The sequence below is a fragment of the Hippocampus guttulatus genome, chromosome 6, assembly GCF_054856545.1.
Source record: "Hippocampus guttulatus isolate MCC_2025c chromosome 6, RoL_Hgut_1.0, whole genome shotgun sequence".
In the NCBI taxonomy this organism is placed as follows: Eukaryota; Metazoa; Chordata; class Actinopteri; order Syngnathiformes; family Syngnathidae; genus Hippocampus; species Hippocampus guttulatus.
Window position 1 is genome coordinate 17,078,214 of NC_141266.1, and position 15,044 is coordinate 17,093,257.

At 42.3% G+C, this 15,044-nt stretch overlaps 2 protein-coding genes across 4 annotated transcripts; both read right to left on the reverse strand.

The window, feature by feature from the left end:
- Positions 1-84: 84 nt before the first annotated feature.
- aqp10a (aquaporin 10a) lies at positions 85-4,612 on the reverse strand. The gene is made up of 6 exons (XM_086112713.1): positions 4,381-4,612; positions 3,142-3,268; positions 2,864-3,001; positions 1,463-1,581; positions 1,169-1,386; positions 85-540 (listed from the first exon to the last, which is right to left on the reverse strand). The coding sequence occupies exons 1-6, from the start codon at positions 4,462-4,464 to the stop codon at positions 330-332; spliced, it is 897 nt and encodes a 298-aa protein (XP_085968839.1). The 5' UTR covers positions 4,465-4,612; the 3' UTR covers positions 85-329.
- Positions 4,613-5,998: 1,386 nt separating this feature from the next.
- Positions 5,999-13,071, reverse strand: LOC147203833 (uncharacterized). Of its 3 annotated transcripts, XM_086112709.1 has the most exons (8): positions 12,917-13,047; positions 12,340-12,791; positions 9,301-11,935; positions 9,033-9,228; positions 8,468-8,560; positions 8,140-8,386; positions 6,527-6,637; positions 5,999-6,451 (listed from the first exon to the last, which is right to left on the reverse strand). In XM_086112709.1, the coding sequence occupies exons 3-8, from the start codon at positions 11,643-11,645 to the stop codon at positions 6,279-6,281; spliced, it is 3,165 nt and encodes a 1,054-aa protein (XP_085968835.1). In that variant the 5' UTR covers positions 11,646-11,935; positions 12,340-12,791; positions 12,917-13,047; the 3' UTR covers positions 5,999-6,278. The 3 variants fall into 3 exon arrangements, 2 of the variants coding, with proteins under 2 accessions (XP_085968835.1, XP_085968834.1); XM_086112708.1 differs by lacking the exon at positions 12,340-12,791 and having other exon boundaries at positions 12,917-13,071; XR_015101088.1 differs by lacking the exon at positions 12,340-12,791 and having other exon boundaries at positions 6,405-6,451; positions 6,527-6,654; positions 12,917-13,071.
- Positions 13,072-15,044: the final 1,973 nt, after the last annotated feature.

Genomic DNA, 15,044 nt, shown 5'->3' on the forward strand with positions numbered 1-15,044 from the left:
ATTTCATATTATAAAATACACTATTTTTTCAAAACTATTATTAATTACTATCTAACTTGAATTAATAAATGTCAATTTCAAAGCTTTCAGAAAAACAAAAACATTTTAATATAGTCCAGCTCAGAAAAACGGATACAAACAAATAAATACAACGATTTAAATTCTAATTAATCTGGAAAAAAATATAAACAGCATTATGACACAAGATTCCTTCACTTTTTCTACAAAGCTGAAGCCCACTTCATTGATGCATGAAATATAGACAAAAAAAAAGTCCTCCTAACTTAACGACGTACAAGAATGTCTGTTAAGACTTTTCCATGACCGTCTCAGAATGACGCCGTCTTTAACTCAATCCCTATCAGCGGCGTGTTTGCGGCCCGTTTAATGACGTCGCTGGCGTTGGAGGACGTGTCCGTCTCTTTGGGGGGAACCGAGTCGGGCAGGTGCCATTGGATGAAGATTAAATAGATTAAAGAACCTGAAACACCCCCGACAAGGGGGGCCACCAGAGGCACCCAGAACCAGTAGTTGTAACACCTGCACAGCAAACATTACAATTACTAGTATGATCAGATACAATTAAGACATTGTGACGAGGCATCATTTACAAAGATGACATTCACTCCCTATTCACCTTTTATATGCCCTGCCTTTTGGAATGCCCCTTTCGCTTCATGCTGACAAAATGTTAGACCGGCTAACAAATAGCATCGGTGCGATCTGGAGCATGTTTTTTCCGAAAGAGTCGACCACTCCTGCTATCCGTGGTTAGATTGCTCAATAGTGGTCAATTCTTAGCCACTCACTGGCCACTTCATTAGGTACAACTACACAACAGCTTTCCGTCTGCAATGCGAACAACACTCACGACACGAGGGTGGCTAGTTGGTTATGTTTGCAGTTGACACAAATGACCCGTCGTAATCAGATGCTTGCTACTTTGATCCTGATAAAAGTTGTCACGTGATCACCGTTCACTTCTTCTTTCACTATTTTCTAACACGCAGACAATTGCACGTTTTTCCAAATCGCATTTGAACAATCAGGCTGCACTCAAGCAGACCTTGAACCATGAACACTGCAACAACCGCAATCATAAACACACAATGTGGCTGATCCCTGATCGTGGCCGTGATCTTTCCCAATCTCGTTGGTTTGTACTTACGTGAAGACCTCCGAGCCCCACCCTGCAGTCAGTGTAAGAAGTCGAGGTCCTAGATCACGGGCAGGGTTTATGGCCGCCCCGCAGTTGCTCGACATGGACATGGAGATGCCCAGCACGACGACCGCCACGATAACGGGGATCAGCTGGTGAGGAGCCGGGGTGTTCCTCTTCTCGTCCAGACTTAGGATGCATAACATGAGCATGCCGGTGCCCACCATCTGATGATGACAAACATCAGCCACATTATGACACTAACGATAAATATACAGTAGAAAAGTATTGCGATAAACTGACCTGGTCGAGGAAACTCGTGCCCAAGGTGACGTACTCGGAGGGATATGTGGCAAATATGGACGCCGTCTCATTTGGTCCATACACAGTCAATATTCCGCCACTAAACTCCATGATTGCATCTAAGACATAAATCCAAATAGATTTGCTTTGGTTGAAACGGGGAGAAAAAAAACATTCTCATTAGTAAAAGTCAAAATACTGTAATCGTTTATTGATATAAATGTATGATTTGATCAAATATTTTCGCTGTAATATTTATTTTACATATTTGTAGTATTTTAGGGCTATATTTACATCAAACACCAAAACATTTCTTAAATACTAAAACCCTGTTTTGATGTTTCTTTTTTTTGTGTCTTATGTTAATTTGCTATCAAACATCAATTTTTGAAGAAACAATATTTAATGGATAAAAGCTGTGTTTTAAATAATTAAATTATATATCAATAGTATTTTAGATTTGTGGTTATGAAATATTTAAGTCCAATAAAAAAGTATTATGTAACATTTATTTATATAGCTATTAACAATTATTTGGTTGTCATAATTTAATTTATTAAAATACATACGGTAAAGTATATTAAATTATATACATTTGCAATTTTTTCATAAATGTATTGAATATTTGCCATACTTGATGCAAATTTTTCAAAAAAAAACATGTATTTAATTATTCCAATTTAATGACTCAAGCAAAGTTAAGTCTAAAAAATCTTCACAATCATGTGTTCCCTGTGGTATTGTGATTAATATTGTATTTGTGGAATATTAACCCATTCATGCAGCCTGAAACCTGATAACACGTTAAGCTGTCCACTGAAGTAACCACCGTCTTTGAAAGGGTTAATTAAATAGCAAAATCCACCAGTTTTTTATTTTATTTTTTCGCCAAGTGCTGTCAGTTGAAAATGACATCACATCACGGTTGTTCCGGGCTCAGGTAACAACTGATCATGGCTCACCTGTTTTCTCAGTTTGGCCATGTGACGATCACAAGCTGAGCTGTCATTTTTACCATTCTGTGCAAACAAACCCTCCCATATTCCAAATGTAGATGTACAGTAACTGTAGATTTTACCTTTATCCTGGCTTTTTAAAAGATAACTTGTTATTTTATTATCCTGACAATCAGCGTTAACACTTTGCTCTTTGCTGTTGCGTAACACATGAATGTTCCCACTGTTGTGCTCCTGAAGCTTAATCTTATCTTACAATTGCTGCATTTTGTTGCTTGGAGTATGCCTTGGAGTAGAAATATCACGACATTCATCAGCTTGAATTATTCTGGAATAGTTTTACTCATACCTGTACTTTGTTTTGCAACTTGATTCAAACTAACGCATTACAGGGAGTCCAAGATCCAAAACTCCCCAAAAATAGTACGAGAGCCAAAAGACAGACCAAAGTAGACCATGAAGACAAGCGCTGATGCAACATATGCTCCCAGAACTTGGAAGAGCCAATAGGGCAGCATCCTCTTCCATGGCACCTGGCCCAACACACAGAAACTGAGCGTTACGGCCGGATTCAGATGGGCCCCTGCAGAAGCGACAAGTGACAGTGGGAGAAAGAGAGCATGATGTCACATTGAGGTTTTAATGCTGGGCATTACACTCACCTAGGTGATGCCGTATAGTTTAAATATTAGTGTAAGGAAAGGACTGAAGTTTGTACAGCACCTGAGATGCCTTTGGTGAGGTACATCGCCGACATTACGCCCACTGAGAAAGACATGTTGATGGACAAAAACTGGCCTTTGGTCTCCCTGCTGGTCTTCACCTGGGCTGCCGCTGAGCAGCCGAAAAGCTTGGTGGCACAGACAAAAAAAAAAAAAAGAAAATTTAAATACTAGATGAAACTCTGTCCTTAAACAATGCAGACAAAAATCTGCCGCTCAGTCTAACTGCCCAAGAGAGATTAATTCATCATATCAAATGACATTAATCCGCTGTCTTTTAGAGGGCCTTTCAAGATCATGCTATAATTTCACAGAGCACAGGTCCACTATTTTATTATTTCTTCAAAGGGAGTGTCATGTGTTGATTTTTAATGCAACTGCTGGTCACTACGTAATCGCTTGTTATAATTATCAGGAAGCCGCCATGTTTCGCCACCATCTTTATGCTACGGATAGCCGAAGAAGACAAACTTAACGAACGTAGTTCCTCAACATTAAAAAAAAAGCATGTGTCACATCATGCGATGCATTTACTCCATCTATTACAAAGAATAATAAAAGTTGTTAGCGATAACATTTTGATTGTACCTCTGCTGAAATAAACGGGTGGTTGATATACAAAGTATGTGCTCTCTGAGGGACTGTCGTGTGCGTGCTTCATATTGCACGCGTTTCGATCTCGAGTCGTTGCATTCTATTAGTTCACCACTAGATGATACTAAATTCTACACACTGTCCCGTCAAGCGGAGGAAAAAAAACGAACATGCAGCGGGGTCACGTTGACACATGATTAGTTTTGATGTAATTTTCAATTTTTTCCCCCCTGTAACACGAAGAATTGTGTTATTTAGAGATTTTAAAAATTAGTAGCCATGCTAAAATGCAATGGTTTTTATAGTGACCGTGTCTCACTTCCAGTAGATATAGAAATATTGCAGCAGAAAAGTATCAATATCCTATCATTATACACTCCGAATTATTTATAAGACGATGACAGCCATATCATAGTCATAAAGCAATTTTGTGGAAATAATGACATCACGTTGCCTCAAAGGACTTACTAATTGTCGAATTGGATTGCTGTCACCACAATGCTTGGGTCATACGAATAGAGTACAATAATATACACTACATAATGACTCGATTTATTACTGTCAAGGGTACAACACCTTTCTGAGTATCATAGCAGCTTTGACAGTTGATTTAAAATCCAAATGTGCTGATCAGCATGTTACTCACCATCAAGATAAAAGTGCCCAAGAACTCGGCCATGCACTCTCTCAACAGAGCATTCCTCACCCGGAAGACACATCGCTTCAACATGACCGCCAGGTGCTTGGACGTCAGCAGGCGCTGCTTCCACAAGTAGCATCTCCTTGTCCAACTGGCCTCTTCCTCCCTTTTTCAGCCCAGCTGCTCCGACATTAACAATCATTTACCAGCTCGTCACAGCGCACACATTCGCACCATTGGTTGCTGACGGCATCAACATGGAGAACGGAGGACAGATGTTGCTTCCACTCTGACTGCCACTACCTTTATATCATTATGATGATAGTGATGACTTCTTAAAACATTACTAATCGTATAGAACAGTGACTCTCAAAGTGTGGTAGTTGTATCAGTCTCCCTCTAGTGGTGCATGAAAGAATAACTGCCCAAGTACAGTTCAGTTGTATTTAACAATTCAGATTCAATATATTTGCATTTATTCTTTAAGGACTGTTTTCATATATATATATATATATATATATACACACACAGGTATATATATATATATACAGTATATATATCCAGAGAGAGAGAGAGAGAGAGAGAGAGACCCACACAATATAGTACATAGAGTAAAATCAAAAAAAGATTCCATGACTTTTTATTGCATTAATTTAGAAATCTTAAACAGAAATAATGAGAAATACTGCACTGTTACTACTATTCATAATAAATAGAAGAATTAACCGAACAAATAAAGTGTAAAAATCAGAAATGTACAAACCTATCAATAATTTGACAATTTTAACAATTATGATAATGAGTAGTATTGTTCTTAATTACTACTACTGCTTACTACTACTCATAATACAAATAAAAACATTATACACCCTTCTGAATGAGGCCTATTCCTGAATGTTGTCATTCAGGCCAATAAAGTTAAAATTTGGCAGAAAGGGCAAAGCTCTCCCCAGGGTTTCGTGGAAATTGGTTGTGTTCATTTTGGGTGGAATTGTGCGGACAAACAAACAAAACAAAGTAGGTGGCAGTGAAAATAGACCATTTGACCGGTTCTGTTGAACTCTGAGCTCAAGCCAGAGAGAGCAAAGCAATACACAGTAAATGTCTAAATCCATCTAATCTGGGTCATGACGAATGAAAGATTTATTCATTTGGTTTTAATTATCTTATTACTGGCGCAGTGGATGTCATGATGGCGAATCTCACTGCACTCTGGACTCTAAAAGAATTGTGCAAGGTCTTAAATCACTGCGTGGAGCATGCTGTTGCTGATACATCTGAAAAAAGCTGAAGCAAAAAGAAAAGCTCCTGATAAAATACCGAGCAAATCAAGAATTTTCGCTTATTTTTAAAGACCTAATTTCTCCTTAACATTGTGTATTGTTGATTGATTGAGTGATTGTCTTCTCTTATCACATTGTGTGTCGTGTGCAGTGCTTGTTTGCTAACATACTTGGAAAAATTTGAAATGTAACTTTTTATTTTTTTGCGACATCATTTTGTTCATCGATCTATACTCAGTTAATTATACTTATTTTATCAAAATGACACAATAGTACTAAACCAAACTACGTCATGCGCCACTCTACCGCCATCTGCAGGCTACACAAAGAAAACGCATCCATTTGAGTGAAGCTTTATTAAAAAAAACAATAAAAGCTATAAATGCTGTTAGCATCGGTTCACAGTTTATCCTACAATCCTTCACATACACGTGCCACGTGGCCTTGAGGTAGATGCATGTTAAACACCTTCAAAAATGGAAGTAAAATTCACACCTTCATAAACAGGTGTGCCTCTTCTGTTCAGGCTTTGAGAAATGTGAGGATTATTGTGGTGTAAATTGGATTACAAATGGCATTGTCCCAGAACAGTTCATCAAGTAGTCCATATTAGATTTGCGTTTATAATCCCTTTGGCTCGGAGGTTTTATGGGGCCGGTGTATTACCACATCCACGGGTCCGGAGGGAAGTCCTCGGATCAAAGCCCAGGCCTCCAGGCGCCTCATCCCCACCATGCTCACTCCTTCAATCTCCATCACCTCGTCACCGGGACTAATCTTGTCCACTGGGCCACCTGTGGAGAAGCAAAGGTCAATGAAATGAACTATATGATGTACTGTACCTACATTTGAGGTTTTCGTCAAGGTACCTTGGAAGATCTTCTTTATGGTGAGTGGTTTGTCCCCTAGACCGAAGCCTCCCTCCAGACTGAATCCCAGATCTCTGCTTTTCTTCTCCAGATGCACACGCATACACTGACCTGACAAAATCAAATAACTAAATACACAACAGTGATCTTGCTTAAGATTCAAACGTGCATTGGATACGAAAAGTCTACAAAAGCCTGTTGAAATTCCCGGTTTTTGCAAGATCATAAATGCTTTCAAACCTTTCAGCACCATTAATGTGACCTAGAGCCGGAACAACAAGAAAAATAAAATCTCGCAAGGGGAGGTAAAAATAAACCAAATAAAAATGAACCACCGGCATTCAAGTTGTTAAATGAGAGCCAACACACACCTGCCACCATTTAAAGTGCCTCTGATTAACCCCCAAAATAAGTTGTTTGCTTAGCACAAGCCTTTATGCTAACACTGATTGGTATTTGGAACTGTTCATTAGTTCAGCTGAAGAAAAATAGCTCCAGAGCACACGAAGCTTCACTGTAGGTCTAGTGTTCTTTCGCTGATGAGTAGTGTTAAGACAACACAGTGCCCAACAGACCTCTAAAATGAAATACAACCTAGATTTCAACGAATCAGAACACATTTCCAACATGCGCTTGGCTGATCCGCAAGTGCAAAATGTAGCCAGGCCCAGATGTTTTGCCTTTTGAAGATAACGTAAGCATGGAAGATCATCTTGCCAGTCAACCCCATAGCCCAGAGGTATAAAGAAGAAAGAAGATTGTTGTCACAGGTTCTAAACACCCAGTACTTGCCCCAAATTCCTGCGGGATCTTCAATGTTGCTTTCGGGCCTCATGGCGTCCTCCCTGACCAGTTTCCTTCCCATCTCCGCAATAGTCTTGGAGGATAGTCCAGTTCTTGGTTTAGTGTCATGTCCTGTGTCATATTTTCTATGTGATGATGACCATCTTCACTGTGTCCTATGGTCTTTAATGCCTGGTAAATTATTTCTCCCGATACCTTTGAAGTTTTCACTTACATAGCGCTTTTCCACCAATAAGGCATTCAAAGCGCTTCACGCTGACTTCAAGTTTTGACACAGCATCAGAAGCAACTGGTGCTCCAATATTTTGCTCAAGGACACTTCGACATGGTCACAAAGGATCGAACCCACAACCTCTGGGTTGAGAGACGACCACTTTGTCACTGAGCCATGCCGCCGCGCCATGAGATGCAATCAGACCACTCTGATGCTGTGGAACCGCTCTGCAGACTGCTGTAAGATGCAACTAGAAAAACGTCAGAAAAAGCATACCAGAACATCTGAACTTTATTTGGAGTTAATCAAAGGCACTTTAAAGGGCAGCAGGTGTGTGCTAAATCCCATTTAACAGGAGTTTGAAACATCTCCAGTTATAGGAGCCTGTGCGACCACATTATCGCTTTTGTACATTTTTAGTTCCCTACTCAAAAATAGAGATTTTTTTTCCCCTCAACATTAACATTAAATAAAGTGACATCAGTGGTGGAAAAAGTTTGGAAATGATTTATCTTCGTCTCATTTGTCGTATCACAAAACCTGGCATCCAAACAGGGATGTGTAGACTTTATATCCACTGTATAATGAATTTAACCAGTCTCTGAAGTCTGAGTCGGCGTTGGTTCCTCAGCCTGACCCTCGTCCCCTTTCGAGATGCTCCTAACGCCGCCCCTTCTCAGTACCACCACTCCCATCTCTCGAGTCTTGGCCCGTCTCAAGACCCTCAGAGCTTCCCAGTGAGTGTGGCTCCCCAGGGCAGTGCCGTTGATGGATAGGACCTGGTCGCCTTCTCTGATGGAGCCTTCTTGTGCTGCCACACCGGTGGGAAACACCTTGTGGACCTGTGAAGAACCACATGTCAAAAAAAAAAAAAGTCCAGACACAATCAAGAGACAATATTTTTTCAAAGGTATTTTACTCACACTGACTGGTTTGTTCTGGTCAACGCCTCCTGCGATACTGAAGCCCAGGCCGACCGCCACCTCTTTGTGGAGGACAACCACATGCACATCATCCTGCGTTAGAAATAAAAGTTTGATCAGCAGTCTTGATAGTGTTAAGAATAACCATTAGATGAGCAATCTTGATTTCTGGTGAATACAAAATGCCGAGAAACGGGACTGGACTGGACTGTGTGAGCCAAAGTGCTGGACAGTCACGGTCAAGTATGGTGACAATTTAGCATGTCATCTTGTACCACGTGACCATTTTATGCAGGAATGCTGGGCCTCCTTTAAGTATTGCCCACCCAACCTGTGCTGGCGCTCCGGCCGTGCTACCTTGGGCCACGACACTTTGCCAGGTGCCTCTGCAATGAGTTACACTTTACCTTCCACTCCAGGCATTACAGAATCATCACACAGCTATCTTTCCACTCTAATAGCACTTGGGAAGGAATTTAAAATCAGCGTTGGGATCAGTTACAGTGGTACCCGTCAGTCAAGCCAGTTGGGAAAGGCTCCCCAGCTACATTCTGAGCATGTGCACCTGCAGATTGCTGTCGCCCAGACTCCTGACATCCTCCAGCAGCTTGTCAAGCTCCTCGCTGGGCAGCACAGACACATATGACAGCGCAGACACTTCAGAGCTCAGTGAAGCCGACCTCCTGCCCATCGCCGGGATCTCGTCGATGTCGTTTTCTGACTCTGAGTCAGCGCCAGTGAAGTGACACAATTCCGCCAGGCTGCAGGGGCGAGGGTTGTCAAGTAAGGAAATGATGACGACTGATTCGATTCTTATTTTTTTCTGTACGTACCTGAGAGAGAAGCTCCTGCGATCTGACAGGCTCATGTTGCTGGTGATGGTAACGGAGGACTCCCCAGAGTCTGAATCGGAGTAGGAATCGTCATCCTTCTCCGTGTCGTCGTCGTCGTCGTCATCATCTTTGTCGAAAGCTTCATCCTGCTTCCAGGCATTAAAGCCGGCAACCCAAGAATCTAAATCCAACACGTTTTTCTTCCCTTTTGAATCACTGTCAGTGATATCTGGAAAGAACTTGCTGTGGGAAGAGGTGCAAAGGGGTTGCACGGGGGTTGGAAATTCTCGTTCGGGGTTTTTGGCTGCTTTTGTGTTTTCAGTCATTGGAAGCTGAGGGCCATTGTTTGGCGGTGGGATAGGAGAGCTTGAGGGCGAGTGGTTCGGAGAGTTTGTTGGAGTCTTGTCATCATCAGTAACTGCCAAAATAATCACGGGAGATTTTGCTTTCTTTATCCCAGACAGCTCGGCATACGGGCGTGGCTCAGGGTCACTTGAGCTCAGCAATATGGATGACTCTGTATTGTTCGTTCTACGGTCCTGATCCCTTGAGACTATACAAGAGTCTGGTTCGTCTATGTACAAGTGACGAACTTCTTTGAGGGGTGATCCTACTGTATGCTTGAACCTAGAATAGTTACTGACATCTGTGCATTTGTAAACAAGATCCATAGTTGTCATTTCCATCTTTGTCAAATCCCCCATGGACCTTTGTCCAATCTCGTCCACTGACAAAGACCTTTGTGACTGACTTTTCAGTTGACCTACTTTCGCCTCAGCTTTTCTATCTGTCTCCCCCAACCCTCTCAGGCCCATCGACTTGTCACCAAGAATACCGCTTGTTTTCTCTGACTCACTCTTCAAGCCATCATGGGCAGTGTTGAGTCTTGTGGGCACAGAAAAAGCCCTTCGGGGCATGATGTTCTGGCCCTTTGCAAATGTTTGGGTTTTCTGTGTCAGAGCCTCAAACTGATTGATCTTGTTTCTGACACTGACCGAGGGGGACTGCGTATCAGGGTGAACCCTCCACCCTACCCCGTTGATGTTCAGATTGGACTCAAACACATCTTCATAAACCTTTAATTCAAGCTCTGCTGCAGCCTTTCCCTTATCCAGCATATTTTTTTCCCACCGCGTCCCAATTATCCGGTTAGTCTCAGACAGTCCCGAAAAAGATGTCTTCTGTGATAAAGCCTTTGAGCGGGCAGCCCTGTCCGATCTAATCTGACAAGCTCTGGTGTTCCTGCTCCTTGCTCGGTCTAGAGACATTGTCTCAATAGACCCGATAACTGCGCTAACTCCACCGTGGTCGGAATACCTCTCATAGATCCGTTCTTCCCATTGTCCCTCTGGTAATCTTGCCCTGGTCCTCGGACATGGTGAAGTAACGGAGCCCCCAGTCTTGGTGTCGAGAAGTGCACTGGTGAAATCTCCCGTCTCCCCGTCACATGAGCTTGGCAAACTGCTGATGCCTGAGCGATGGCGCACTTTAGCTCCACCCCTTCCATAACGCCAGTTTCTTTCAAGGGAAGAGAAATCCCTAACTTTGCTGAAGTCCTCAGTTTTAGATGGGCCAAAAAGCTTCTCGATACGCTCCAATATACTCTGGCCTCTTTTAGTCCCAAAAGAACCAGTCTCGATGGAGTCACTGATGAGTTCCGGGGCCGACTTTAGTCTTGAAGTCTTTGGATTTTTCTGACTAGTTGAAGAAACACCTGCAGAGTTGTACGTCTGAAACGAAGACGTGGAGCTGCCTCTCAGGCCTTCAGTATCCCTCCCACTCGCTTTGTTTTCGTCACAAAGCAATGCAGCTATGTTGGATCGCCGTGCTTCTCGATCAGGGCTGCTTGCCCCTGACTTCCAGTCGACACTCCTACTTCTACTTGGCAAATTCTGCCTCCATTCTCCTCCAGTCCCATTCCGATTCTCAAATGCAGGGTTAGAGTTTCGACCTCTGTTGATGCCAAAGTCTGTGGGTTTCTTGTCTATTTTCTCATTTTGAGTCCGATTGGATGAGATTGTGCCACCCGATAAGACCTTGTTTTCATTCCAACCTTTGCAACTCACTGTCCATGCTTGATAGCCTGACATGGCTCCTGCCCTGAAATCTTGGCCATCGATTGATCTGGCCCGCCTGCTTGAACAATTGAATCCAGTTTTTGTCTCTCGTTCTTTAACTCCCACATCTCTGGACACCACCGCTGCGGATGAAGCTCGGTCCTTCCTAACACCTGGCCTGCGAGGGAGGCTGCCAGAGAGAGAGTTGGCCGATCTGACAGTTAAGCATGCCAAAGACCTCTGATTGGTATATTCAGTCACTGGAGCATGCAGCAAGAACACATCCATTGTCAGAGCATAAACAAAGTTAATGACTACCTGACAAAAGTCAAATCCCGAAAAAGAGAATTGATGACTGCACTGGATTTATTTAGACTTTTCTAAATGACTGCAGAGCAGCAAGCAGCTTGAGCTCATTTTGTTCCGCCTACACTATATTCCTGCAGACTGCTGTGAATTAAACGTTGTTCATTTCCTATGTGCTAAGGTCGGCTGTCTGGTTGTCGTCATTTCTATGTCGTTCTGTCCATGGAAGTCTTTAGTCCCCCAGCAGGGCTTGAACGACGAGCTCCCGAAGCCTGCCAAGCATAAACAAAAAAAAAATGAAGAAAAAAAAGAAAGAAAAAAATCGAAATGGAATGTTGTGATATGTGGATATGTGGCAGCTGTGGCTTCTCACAATGGTCAAACTTAAATCATAGAGCGGTTGAGGATAAGGAACACAACTTTGCACAGAATGGCCAATGGGTGGAGAGAGACAAGGAATGCTGAGACAACTCGATTAAATAAAGGCCCAAGATTAGCTTTCAAATTATGCGAAAAAAAACAAAACAACAACATAAAACACCACTTAAATGAGTCCATTCATGCAAGGCTGTACAATGCGCCGTCTTACATGAGAACAGCTGTTTACACTAGTAACATGCATTGCTCATACTGTAACTGTCAGCTCAACCTGCACACAAAAACTGGAAAAACTCACTCCGCTGCAATCCAGTGAGGCACAACAATGTCGAAATGTGACACAATCAGTCTGTGTGCAGCTCATATTCTTACACACCTAGAGATAGTCAACAACTCACCGAAACCTTGGCGGTGGGAAGACATAATCAGATCAAGTGGATAACGACGCATGTATTTATTTACATACAAACCATAATGAGAAAAACAGAGATGGATAAGGAAAGCAGTGGCACCACCCTTGACTGTCGGCAAACCGAGATAGCACTTGAACAAATGGCTTTGGTTAATAATTGTACATATTAGACAAATACTATTTTTGTAAGTCGTAAATGTATATGCATAAGTCTCCCCGGTGGAGCTTTCGAATGCAAGCAAGTGTCATCTTACAGATACACCTGTTTTGCTTGATCACGAGCCTCCCATCTGGGTAACCTGGGCAACGTGGCTCGCTCCAATTCAAACTCACAGCGACTGACCGTGGAAATAAGAGAAAAAGCTCAAATGTACACCTCAACTCGGACGACGATACACACACACACACACACCTGCTCATTCAAACGTGTTCTTCCATCCAGGGATTCAAATATGCGCCTTACCTTTGTCGCAAGTCAACTCCTGTAAGTCGGATGATATCAGCTCCTCGTCTATCTTTCTCTCACTCAGTCAGTCTGCCTGTTAGCATTGCACACTGGGATGTCTACAGTGACGCAAACCGGTCACACTGGTCTGTCTTCTTGTCCTCTCTCACTTTCTTTGTTTCTCTCTCTCTCTCCACCCACTTCCGTTGTTGTTTTCTCACTCTTTTCCTCATCTCATAGGCTCACATTCCTGGTGTAAGTTTAATGTGTAGCTATTTAACAGCCGCGCACACACACACACACACACAGACACACACACATTTCAACCATCTCCAAGCATGCATGGTGTGACATCATGGGAAACACGCCTCAGCTCGCTTGATTGCGCCAATCTCACCGTGAATTAAGACTCATTCAATTTCTACGTACCTCAGGCTAACCAGAGTCTGATCGTGCAGGCTGGCGGGTATCCAAATACATAATGACAGAGGTACTTTAATTGGAAACAGACAACACAATGGGCTCAAATAGACAGCAGAAATACCAGCTGGGATAACTGCATGTAAAAGAACACTTCTCGGTTGACGTGCACAACAAAGCATGAGCACGTATGCCTATACATCCTGTAATGTTAGCTTGATGGGGAAATTATCAGATGCGGGTTGTGTAATATGGAGCATTGTTGTGAGGGCTAAGCCTTTTATAGGCCTATTCAACACTTTTGCATACCACTAAATGACATCTCTGGTGACAATAGTCATTATAGTGACAGAATAGGAATTTCCGTGATAGACAATTGGTAAAACCGACAATCAATTACGCCATGAATTCTTCTTTTGAAACGTTAGCAGGATAATCTCTTTAAACTCCTGTTTCAATGCCACTGACGTATTACGGAGTTGCCAAAGAGCGGTATGTGTGGATGTCGCTCAACTTCCCTTAACCGATGGCACGTTGTTTTTGTATCAAGTACCGGTAACTTTAATGCGTTTGATGATGATTTGTCTTCTATCACCAAGAAGCACGCAAAGTCTAGTGCACTTTCACTTCAACCATATATTTTTTTAAATGTATAAACAGGAAGGTTATTTTGGACATTTCCGATCTCCTACTTGGAAACCTGCAATGGAAGTTTCTACTAGGGGAGTTGGTGAAAAATCTATGTGCCGTGACTTCACCACGATAAAGAAATAGGACATCTACAATGGCAGTAAAATAGAATCTAAAAATACATATTCATCTGCATTTATTGGTTTTATGAAATAGAACTACAAATCAGTGCTGTAAAGTTGCTGCAGTCGCACTGCATGAAGTCAGTTGAACAAATCTATGCCAAAAAAGCATAGGAGGCTGCCAAACAAAAACATGAAGTTGTTGTCAGCGTGTGACATGTTTGTCGAAGTCGTCAGCGGGTTTTTAGTTTATTTCTAACTAGAAAACTTTGAGGTCGGAACTGGATTTTTTTTCCCCCACTTCCCAGTAATTTGGAATGGAGCGATAGTTATATTTAACGCTCACGTCACTGAGCGCTCGTAGCTGTCCATCGCTCCTCTGTTGACAGCGCCACTCATGAGTGCTCACGTGGCTCCTTTGAACTAAGTTTAAGTGTCATTTTTGTGACACAAATGAGTGTTAGGATGCAGGCGTCAAAGACATGGCACCAGGTATACTGTCTTCCCAAATTGAACATTGGTGCCAGTCAAAAATGCAGGATAGTTTGGTTGAGGTTTTGGGACCACATGGTTGTCATTTCAGTTTCTACTAGAAGCTTCTAATGGTACTGTGGCTAGAAAGGCTTACAGAGGATGTTGACGTGTTTTTTTTTTGTTACATGTAAATCTTAAACTGGGTGAGTGAGCTTGTTCTTACGGCAGCAATGCATCCCAAATTTGTACCGAAATTAGAACGCGCCATCGTCACTAACCTTACGCGAACACAGAAATTAAGCCATAGTTACAGTAAATGTTTTGAATGAAACACGCATTTAGGTAATAAACTGCACACCGTTCGTAACGTCGTAGCATAACACCGTGGCAAGACACGAATGCCAAGCACAACGCGAATGCCAAAGTGACCTGAGGCCAGCAATTATGACTGAGTCAGAATTGCAAGGATCCAACCTAAATTTGGTGTCATATTCTGCGAT

What these genes read in the sequence shown, in the direction of transcription:
- aqp10a (XM_086112713.1), bottom strand. Translation starts at nt 4,464, where the DNA reads ATGTTGAAGCGATGTGTCTTCCGGGTGAGGAATGCTCTGTTGAGAGAG. An exon ending in GCACGAGTTTCCTCGACCAG is followed by an intron (nt 1,387 to 1,462) that starts GTCAGTTTATCG and finishes TGTCATCATCAG; the next exon opens with ATGGTGGGCACCGGCATGCT. An exon ending in TGGGGCTCGGAGGTCTTCAC is followed by an intron (nt 541 to 1,168) that starts GTAAGTACAAAC and finishes TTTGCTGTGCAG; the next exon opens with GTGTTACAACTACTGGTTCT.
- LOC147203833 (XM_086112708.1), bottom strand. Translation starts at nt 11,645, where the DNA reads ATGGATGTGTTCTTGCTGCATGCTCCAGTGACTGAATATACCAATCAG. An exon ending in ACCAGAACAAACCAGTCAGT is followed by an intron (nt 8,387 to 8,467) that starts GTGAGTAAAATA and finishes GGTTCTTCACAG; the next exon opens with GTCCACAAGGTGTTTCCCAC. An exon ending in CATAAAGAAGATCTTCCAAG is followed by an intron (nt 6,452 to 6,526) that starts GTACCTTGACGA and finishes GCTTCTCCACAG; the next exon opens with GTGGCCCAGTGGACAAGATT.